Below are 11,249 nucleotides of genomic sequence, written 5' to 3'. Positions count from 1 at the left end.
CAATTATAATATAAATATATTAAATCTTTACTATATTGTTATTTACACGAACAAATATTAAAAATAATTAACTACGATATATAGATAGCAGATTAAAAATAGAGACAATTTTACTAATCAATTTGTTTCCCACGGCTTTGTCCTTGCGGAGAAAATATACTTGTTCCCGTGGGAATTTATGGGAAATCTTTTCTCTCTCTAGAAACTAACGCGATCTCCACACAATATCTAAGACAAAGTAAGAGAGAATATGGGAATAAGTTAAACCTTTTATGCCTACACTAGCTACGAGTAGTTACCATTTATTGGCGTTCGCTCTTTATCAATTTTTCTTATGGTGATTATATTATATCTCATTTAATGTTAGTGACCCATACCACTTATACTTCTGTCTGTATATTTTTTTAAATAGACAAATTATGAATGTTCTCTTTATATTACCGAGGTATAAAAATGATTTTAAATTATTGTCAGTACGATTGTGCACGCTAATTTCTAAAACATAATAATCGATTTGATTGCCTTTAACTGATTTTCCTGACTTGTTCTCGTTACATTCAGTATTCATTATTTATACCATTACCTGCTACCCACCCCGGCATCGCACGGATGTACATGTATTATATATATAAAATTTCCTCCTGAATCACTGTCTATTAAAAAAACCGCTACATAGTCCATTGCGTAGTTTTAAAGATTTAAGCGTAAATAGGGACAGACAGCGACAGCGACTTTATTTTATACTATGTAATGATGATTTCATACCAGACTACCACAAATTAAACAGTTATATCCTGTTATTATTCCGAATATAAAGTGAAACAAAGTCGCGGACACAGCTAGTAGTCTAATAAAGTGATAAATTAATTGAAGTACCGCTATTGATTAGAGAGCATCATTTTCACGTCTGTTGTTCACGAACATGGTCGTAAACACGAATATAAACTTGTATCGTATTAATGCTTATTAATACGATACAAGTTTATATACCTAAACCTACTAGATGCATAATGGCCCAATCACGAGGCTACAATATATGTACCTAATTGCGGAAATATCCATACAATCTAACTATTATGTATACTAAAAAGATCGTTATTCATTGAACGGCCATGACCGAAATAAAATTACGATATACATCATCACGTACAATATTCTTACATACATATTGTATATAATAAGTCCATGACATGTCTTTCATTTCAAAGACGGCAAAGTCGAAGTGATCAATTCAAGTCCCATGCGGCATATAAAATTTATGTAGCTAAGTTATAAATGAGAAGACTTTTCTTATACATACAAAATAGCAAGAGGGAACGTTCCGCCTAACTGTAGTAGGCAGCAGAAAAACATCAAATCGATATACAAGCTTTTTTGCTGTCGCTATCTTGAGGACAGTTTGTATGTAGGTGATAACTTATTTTTTTCTAGACTCTGTGGACAATACATAAAGGAAGGTAATTGATAAGTTTTAACTGTATTATAAATATGAACTAAAATAGAATACATTAAAACAATTAGCATTCTAAATTAATCCTACTAGTGATCTAATTATTTATTAGGTACTAAAGTCATGATCAGGCGATAACTGTGTCTGTTTGTCTTTTAAGTTATCACGTAAAAATGGACGGAACTAAAATGGAAATAATACATAATAGATTGTTGAATGGGTTTAAATAATTAAGATATAGACTAAAAAAGTTGAAAATATAGACCCCAAAATTAATGAAACTCGTAATACTTACTCTCTAAGTTAATAATGTAAATATTGTAATAAGAGTATGTATCACAAAATATACCATGAAAACATATCGTAATATTTTCGCACTAACAAAATCACGAGAAAACAACCAGATTTAATAATAATATTTTTATAAATGTAAAGGAATATGATATATGACCAATATGAAACAATCATTCCTGACTTTAAACATTAAGTATGAATTTACATTATTCATTTAATTGTTCAAAGGGTTTTGTTTCAATTACAGTAATAGTTAATTAAACAATGAAATTAACATTAATGGACAAATTATTCAAAATAAGTTACCTGATATTTGATGTGAGTACGAGATAGTTATATACTATAGGTACCTACAACATCCCAAATTATTGTTGTGAATTTTACATACGTATATACAAAAGAGAATTTCGTGTACATATATACAAAAAAAAACATATATAAAAATCTAGTAAGTACGCTGGTTTATATTATTGTAATTATTTAAAATATTGTTTTCGTCGGTTCTTCTCAATAAAAGCAACTTCCGTAACTGGTACAATAAATTACAAAGAATGGACCTACAGTGTTGGTCTCTGCTCAGCCCAATATTGCACTTGAATATTCTTTACAGTCAAGTTTTAATTTCTCTGTCAACTAAAATTTTAAATTATATTATTGAAAGCTTATATAAAATATTTATATGAAACTCCAGTTGGTCAATGCATACAAAGCATTTTTGATGTGTTTAAGGTTGAATATTGGTAGCTGACGTGTGTAGCTATGTCGGCTGCGTTCCATTTTTATTCTGTTTATACAAACCAACTGCTCCATATCTAGCCATTCTCATAAAAACAGCATTGAAAACAGAATAAAACATGTATTTTGATGTTGCTCGCGCATTTTTATTACTTCATCGACGTAACAGCGCGTCCGAAAAGGGAGGGAAATATCATTAAAAATCATTTTATCATTCATAAATTTCTTTAATTACATACCTATACAAACATCAGCCAATTGAAATACAACTACACAATAATTTACAGTCTTTCCAATTAATACTTAAAACTTTTTTATTAAAAAAGTAATAAATACGAAGAAGCATATCATTTGAAATGCGAAAATTTGGTATAATTGTACAAAAGTTACTTAACTATAGAAATTGATTAGGTACAAATCCTATTATTTACAACATCGGACGATTTTCGTCTATACTCAAACAAGATTTCAACGCTTGCCTAAGGCTAAATCTAAGGCTTTACAGATCAATCATGAGAGATCACTTGAGGTTAATATTTACTGAGGTACTTTACACCAGGTACGTTTGAACAGTATGCTGCAAAACCACGGACTGTGGCTGATTGGGACGCCCTTGAAAATCATTAGACGAATAGTCTGAATCAATTGTTGAATAGATATGTTCAGATAAAGGACGATCGCATGGAGAGCGCTCTACGGAATTAGCTGACTTGCCGCAAAGCGTTTGACAAGTACCATTCAACACAGATGCGTCTACGGTATATGTGTTAGAATTTCTTCCATAATTGAGTCTTTTTAACTTTTGACCATGACGTTTCGACAACGGCATCGCGTAACGTAACCTTTCCCAAAAACGTTTCTCTTTCCACGTTATCTCCAAACCCGTTTTAAAATATGACTTTAGTTCCGGATCTCGTGGGACGAGCCCTGCGGCTACTATTATTAATTTATGTGGATTCTTCCGGAGCGCTTTCTGTAGAGCCTGTCGAAACTCTATTTGTGACCATTCAGTTAAGATAAAGTTTTTTGTTAGAACTACTATAATACGCCTAGAGGCTTCCGTTGCCTCAACGACTAAATCTGGAAACTGAGCATATGTTGCCTCAAACTGCGGGACGTCTCTGTAATGCAGACAGAGGTGATAAGATGGATAACCGTTTTCTAGCTCTCGGGCCAACGACTCTATAACAAATTCCTCGTCTTTAGGACTATAACAAATATAAGCGTCATAAAGTTTATCAGAATCTTTAAAGGCACCAGCTAGTGGAGAAAGCTTAATTCCGCAGTTTGAATACAACCACATTCTACAAGCGTATCGAAACGTGAATACTAAAGCTAAAATGAGTAAAATAAGCATAAACCCAGTTAAAGCAGATGCCAGTAAAGGCAAGTTATTAGATACGAAAAATGCGCTTATCATAGAAGAATCGCTTATTTCGCTACATACAGTGATATTTAAATTCAGTGGTTTCTTTGCTGGGTTCATCTTCTCGTTTACACACCACAAATTATTAATGTCTATTATTTTTTCAACATTTTGAGAAATATAAATTATAAAGCCTTGCAAGTATTTGCAATCACATGACCAATAATTACTACCAATAAAAACCGTTTGTAATTTCTTATTATTGTCTAAATGCCATACTCCATAATTTACGAGTCTATTTCCATCCAAGCGTAAAATTTCCAGGGCGCCCAAAGAGGAAAACGTTTCGTTTGAAATATACTCAATAACATTACTCTGAAGATACAGTTCTTTCAAGTTGCTTAGCTTAGAGAACTCCAAACCCAGTAAACGTTTTATTTTGTTGTTATCTAAATGCAATATTCTTACAGCACCTAGTTGATTAAATGTATTATTGTGAATATTTAAAATATTACTAGAATTCAGATATACAACAATAGCATTTCGCATTGAATTAAAAATAGTCTCATTGAGATCATTAAATACATTTCCATCCAAATATATATGTGTTGCTACTACAGGAAAGTCGTAAGGTATAATTTTAAATTGTTTCACAGAACAATCAATGACGCTAGTTGTTTTGGATGAATCATGATAACAAGAACAATTCCTAGGGCATACAGCTTTACAATCACAGTTAACTAAATCGCAACAATTACAAGAATCTGTACAATAACTGTCGTATTTACACAAAAAATCTTTTACAAGGAGAGAACTCACTGGAAGATATTTAACACCACGTACATAGGATTCTTTACATATCACATTTTCTAAATCCATCACACGTGGATATTCTTTAGAAGTTATCGAATTAATAAGCAAAAGCCATTTCATCGTACAATCACATCTGAAGGGATTACCACTAATGTAAAACTCTGGCAGAGCTCGATCATCAACTACTCTCGAAACACGCAAACTATTTATGTCCAAACTTTCAATCTCATTGGCATACATATCGACTCGAGTTAAATTTCTCTTGTCTAAAAACGTATCAATCTCTATGCTCGATATAAAGTTATTATTAATAAACAGTAACTCGACGCTGTTAGGTATAGACATTGCAGATAGAGCTATCAAACGATTATGACTAGCGTCTAACGTTTTAACATGCAATTCATTTTTAATTTTATAATAATTACCTAGGATTTCAATAAAATTTGCATGAATATCCAGCCATTTTAAACTTCTTGGTATGAAAGCGTAATCAAACCAAACTAAATGATTCTCAGATAAATTCAACCATAATAACTTCGTTAAAGCTACAAACACACCATTTATATCAGAAATGAAGTTTCCATCTAACCGTATGGCTTCCAATTGTGTGTTCTTTTGAAAGGTTTCTGTCTCAATCAATTGTATTTTATTTTTTGCCAAATTCAGTACCTGTAAGCTAGGTAACCCCCAAAACATACCAGCAGTAAGATTTCCAATTTGATTGTCAATTAAACGCAACCCGGTTAATTGAGATAAATTTTGAAACGAGTTATTTGTTATTTCTGTCAATAAATTTTCTCCCAAGTCTAAAGATTTCAAAAACGGTAATTGCTGAATTGCCTCTGGAATTTTTGTTAATTTATTGGAACTTAAATCTAATTCTTTCAAGTCCGAACAGTTTTTAAATGCATTGTCACTAACATACGACAATAAGTTATTATTTAAATTAAGCTTATTTAATATAAAAAGTCCATTAAACACGTGATCTTCAATTGTACGTATTTTATTTTGACCCAAGTTCAATGTATGCAAATTAAAAAGCGGTGAAAAGGCGTTGTCGTCTATATGCGCTATGGTGTTATTATTCAAACTAAGTATTTGCAAAAAGAACAAATCTTTAAACATATTGCGACTGATCCTTGCGACCGCATTGTGGGACAGGTCGAGCACGATTAATCTTATTAGACCACCAAACGTTTCATCTTCTATGTGGTCGATCCTCAATTTATTCGCCGAAAGATCTAAAACGAGCAATTGTTCCAACCGATTAAATATTCTCTTGGGCAAAATTTCCAGCTCATTATCTTGCATATAAATTTCACGAATTTCTCGCGTGTTATAAAATAATCCCTCTGGTAAGTAATTTATTGCATTATTGGAAATATTTACAAATTTCAGCGAAAGCAAATCACTGAATACGTCACTGGGCAACTCACTTATTTTATTGTTTTGTAAGTACAAATGAGTCAGTCTCCGCAAATGTAAAATTTCCGAATCAGCTGGCAACGACATAATATCATTGTGACTTAAGTCTATCGTCTGCAATGTAGAGCCACATTTATGGCCAAAGCCCAGTTCGTCGACAAACTTGATTTTATTATGAGTCAAGTTGAGAGAAATTATATTTTCCAGTGCACAGAACAGGTCCGATGGTATCTTTCTGATGTTGTTATATGCTAAGTCTAGAGTGTGCAATTCTCTAAGGCCGTTAAATGCTCCAAGTGTCAGGTCTAGTTCTTTATTGCTGTTCCACTCTGTATTCATAGTGCGTATCTTCAAAGTTTTTAGGCCTCTTAAACCCTCGAACACGTTACCAGGAAGACGAAGTATTTTGCAGTTATTTATAGATATCTCCGCCAAACCTTGCATTTTTCCAAAGTGATGATCCCGCAACGTGCTTTCCAGGAGAAGCGGGCTACAACGAATTGCAAGCCGCTCCGCACCATCCGAGTGCATCGAACCGACGACATCTCTGTCCGACGACAACGTCCGTACATTGCACTCCACAAAACCATTCTCACCGGACACACATAAACATGGATCTGCATCGTCAGGCGCTTCCGTAAGCGCCGCGCCCATCACTAAACAAAAGAATATCGCGTTAATTATCATTGTAAGCCGCACTGTGTCCATTTCATTTTCGTCACTTGTCAAATTTTTATGAATGAAAGTAAAGTTCGTGGGTGGTGGTGGGTCATGTTCATCTCGCGACGCGAGTACCGCGATCTAATGTTTCGATAACAATGGTTATGTATGGGATTGTAAATAGAGCAATGTGCGTGCGGCAGCGCGACATGGCAACGCAAGCACGCGATCCCCCCGCGGATGCGAGGCCGCGACTGCCGCGTACAATGAAATGCCATGAATGCGCGCCGCGCGCCGAGCGAACGGAATACGGACCCGCAGACCGCACCGTGTCCGACGAACCGATTCTATTGTCGCATACTAAGTACCCCTAGTAGTTTTTCGACTTTTGAAAAAAAATAACAGCAACCGTTACGTAATTTTGTTTTCTTTAATGTTATTATTTTTGAGTGATACAATATTAACAATAATTTATTAATGTGACATCACTATTATCTACTTCTTTTAATGTACGTATATTTTGACAATGAATTTAAATTACGTCTACTTGCAAACTAGTCCTATAATGTGATAATAGAATAAGAATACATTATAGCACCACTACTGTCATTCCCAAGATGTCGTAAGAGCAGATTGTAATAACAATGTATTCTACAATTAGGTACCTACATCGCTGTATCGTAAATTATAGGTTAGTAGTAGGTACCTTACATTCAAGGGAGTACCTTACATTCAATTGAAAAAAAACCACTGCAGTTAGTGTAAATAATTAATAAAGTGTAATAAATTATACTTGGGTATTTTTAGAGCAGTTATAAATTAAAAAAGAAAAAGTTGCATTCTTTGCCTATGTCATATAAATCGATGACATATAATTTTGAAGTACAATCAATTAGATTACATTTAAAAACATTAACAAGTAGATGTAAGCCTACCTATAAAACAAATGCTATTTTTCCGGGATTGTATTAATCCACTACACCAAAAGGACCAAATTATATAGATCCTTAAAAAGTAGATACTTTTTACTAGACACCTTTTTAATGAATTCCATTATTAAAGATATTTAAAAGATCTCATTATATCTGGGTCTATAAATAGTCAAGGTCAAGGTCTGAAAATAGAATGTCTAAAGCCTACTACACCAGATAGATAACGTCTGTAAAAATGTTTAGTTTCTATTTCTATTTCAGTCATATTCCAGACACTTCAAAACCTTGGTATCAGGTGTATATTCGTATATCGTACTATCAACACATACATACAACAACACTTCAGCTGTCGAAGACCAGAAAAGATCGGGGCGGCCGCGTGCTGATAGAACTACAAAGGCTGTTAAAGCCAGAATTCATCGAAACCCCATTAGGAAACAAAAAATCTTATCGCGAGTAATGAAGATTCCGGCTAAGACTCTGTCGCGTATTATAAAACAAGACCTGAAGGTCGGAGCTTATCGTGGAATAATGATAACATAAAATATTTAATAATCTAACCCAAAAAATAAAAAGAAAAAAGTTTCCTCGTTCTAACTTCAGAAAAGACGAATTTCTATACAAACATTCATCCACTATTTTATTTTACCCCTTTAGCAGTAAAATTTTTACAAACTTTGAATGTCATATTATTTTATATTTAATTTAATAAGAAGTTTCAAGCTTTAAAAATAAACTTCCACCCTTTTTTCGCATTAAAAAGTAGCCAGTCCTTTTTCAGGATCTAAACTATACCTACTATTATAGTACCTACTGCGTGCGAAATTTCATTGAATCGGTTAGTAATTTTGGCGTAAAAACGCGACATACAGACAGAGTTACTTTCGCATTTATAATATTAGTAAGGGTTATTACTCCTTGGAACTACTTACCACTATCGCCGCATAATCTGGTATCAATGTTTAATTAAACCACAGATAACATAATATTACATAATTAAACGAATACTCTTTTCCCATTTCTATGATTTCTCTAAAAGATTTTGGAGTGAGTCAGACATAGAATAAGTCCATAATGTAGGCCAATAACTATTTCTACTGTTGCTGAAAATACCAATGCAGCTATTAATATCATTATACTCAATAATTGCAATGGCGAGTAAGTTATGTTATGATGGGGTCATAATAATTGTAAAAAAAGTTAATATTTGTATTAATATGATATAGGACTACGATGAAGCCAATATCAGTCAAAAGATGCATTTATTGAGTGATAAGTGGGCAACAGTATTTTTTAATGGGTCACGTCACGTACGTCACGTACCTACCTGCGTTAATGGTTTACGCTGACGGGGCACCAGTGGAAGGTTGACCATGGAGTAAGTAGCAAATAAACGCAATGGTTTCCCGTGGGGTAATAGTACAATAATAATATTATTCATTGACAATTTACAGAGCACCATCTAGCTAGTCCTAAGCCACAGATAAAATATATTCAAGCTAAGCAATTCTTGTGTTATGCGACTAGATATTTGAATATGAATATTTAAATGCATTTTTTTGTAAATACATCCATATAAACAAATATAAGTGAAGTGTCTGTTTGTAATTTCAAATTAGCAGCTTTTCGCTAAATGCATGTGAAAAAATATATTTACATCAAAAATTTAGTCTGTTTGCTCTTACTAATCTCTGAAACTATTTTGACGGGACTTTCGCTCGTAGATATCTAATGTTATAAAAAGTAACTTATGCTACTTTTATTTTAGAAATTTTATTGTTATAAAAATAATTACACGCGAAATCATGGGTAACAACTAATACATTTATACTCATGAACACAATTTTTTATATTGTGCGAGGAATCGAATCCGTGACCATCGGAAATAAGGCGGTATGTTAAATCGATAGACTACCATACTAACTTATAAAACTAGAGTATTTATCAGTTAGGTTTGTAAATTTATTATTTTACTAGCTCTGCCCGCGGTTTCACCCGGGTGAAATTTATAGCCTATATGTTATTCTGATGTATATCTAAACTAAACTCTTACTGTAGTTTCATCAAAATCCGTTCAGTAGTTTTTGCATGAAAGAGTAACAAACATTCTTTCGCGTTTAGAATATTAATAATATATGCTTTAAAAAAGTTATATCGAACATCGAACAAATATAAATACAATAATGTAGCAATTAATCATTTGGTAAGTATAGGTACCATATCTCTAATTCAGTACATAATAGGCTCTTTTAAAAAACTATAATAGACCTTCTCATAGGTTTTAAAAGTTCTCTCAAAACACACTAAGAAAGTCTATTAGTGTTTTTGGCAGAACTTTTAAAACCTATGACAAAGTCTATTATAGATTTTTAAAGAGCCTATTATGTACTGAACCACAGATAAGATATGAACGATAACTTGAATGACAAATATGCATAACAATACACAATAGTTCTGTACAGGATTTTCAAAGTAATGTTAGACGTAAACCCAAACCCAAATAAATATTTACACAATATTAACATTATTATTAATTTCTTTCAGTATTAACATATTGACAATATAAAAAGAACATAAGTTCAGTTTCTTGTTAGTTGTTCTCAACTCAGTCTATAGCCTGAACTGGATGTTAGGGAAAATTACATTACATTCATACGAGGTTAAAATGTCCTATATATAATTATTTTTTAATTTGAATTTATTTGCTGAATAATCTCACTTGGGATTCCGTAACGCGGTAAAACTTTCGATACGAAATAAAAATACATCTAGAATCTAAGTAAACGTACGGATTAGACTTAAAAAATATAATAATGTATTCTTATTTCAAAAAACAAGTTTTTAAACATATTATAAGTACGTAATCAATTTTTAAAGCACATTTCACCCGTTTCCCTCGTGTTTTCTTTCTATATTTGAATATATGAAACTACTTACTTACGTCTTCATTTTAATTTCTTGCATTTTTAGGGAATCGTGTGGTAATTGTTTATATAATCATTCTGGCCGGAGAAAACTGATGGATTTATTGAGTAGCTGTATCATATAGCTACTCAATAACCCCATCAGTTTTCTCTGCGGAAGGCCAGGTGATTGCTATATGTGTATCATTATAACACTCACCTGGCATTACGCACCACTCAATGGTTCCGAGGGTCGCCATTTGTTGCAATGACTGATGCATTACAACAAATGACGTAGTAGCAGTAGAGAAGTAGGTACATATTAAATACCTACTAACATTTACCCGCGCCTTCGTTCGCGTAATATTGAAATTGTCAATTGTTCAGTACTAGCGGTCCGCCCTGACTTACACGACACAGTAGTTATTGCTACATAACTGATGTAAAGATTTTATTTGTATTTTTTCACACGTTGAGTAAAATTATCGAAATTTTCATACTAATCCCTAGCGTTCTTGAAAATCCTATCGCCTATGTTCATCAGGGTAAGGATTCTAACGATAAAGGAATTTCTTGAATCTCTCTAGAAGTTTCGAAGGCTACTCAATGCATCGAATCAGAAAGAATATTTCCTCTTTGTAACATTAGGAGACTAACGATGTCTATCTGTT

At 32.9% G+C, this 11,249-nt stretch overlaps 1 protein-coding gene across 1 annotated transcript; it reads right to left on the bottom strand.

Annotated features, from left to right (window-relative positions):
- Positions 1-2,708: 2,708 nt before the first annotated feature.
- Positions 2,709-7,023, bottom strand: LOC131851130 (toll-like receptor 7). The gene has a single exon (XM_059201563.1). It carries the CDS (start codon positions 6,789-6,791, stop codon positions 3,030-3,032), a length of 3,762 nt encoding a protein of 1,253 aa, XP_059057546.1. The 5' UTR covers positions 6,792-7,023; the 3' UTR covers positions 2,709-3,029.
- Positions 7,024-11,249: the final 4,226 nt, after the last annotated feature.

Source organism: Achroia grisella, unplaced genomic scaffold, assembly GCF_030625045.1.
Source record: "Achroia grisella isolate CSIRO2021 unplaced genomic scaffold, CSIRO_AGI_Agris_v1 utg780, whole genome shotgun sequence".
In the NCBI taxonomy this organism is placed as follows: domain Eukaryota; kingdom Metazoa; phylum Arthropoda; class Insecta; order Lepidoptera; family Pyralidae; genus Achroia; species Achroia grisella.
The sequence above is the reverse complement of the archived record's forward strand: the minus strand, read 5'-3'. Positions and strand labels throughout refer to the sequence as shown.

Bases quoted from the DNA above. Each gene is read 5' to 3' on its own strand.
- LOC131851130 (XM_059201563.1), bottom strand. From the start codon at position 6,791: ATGGACACAGTGCGGCTTACAATGATAATTAACGCGATATTCTTTTGT.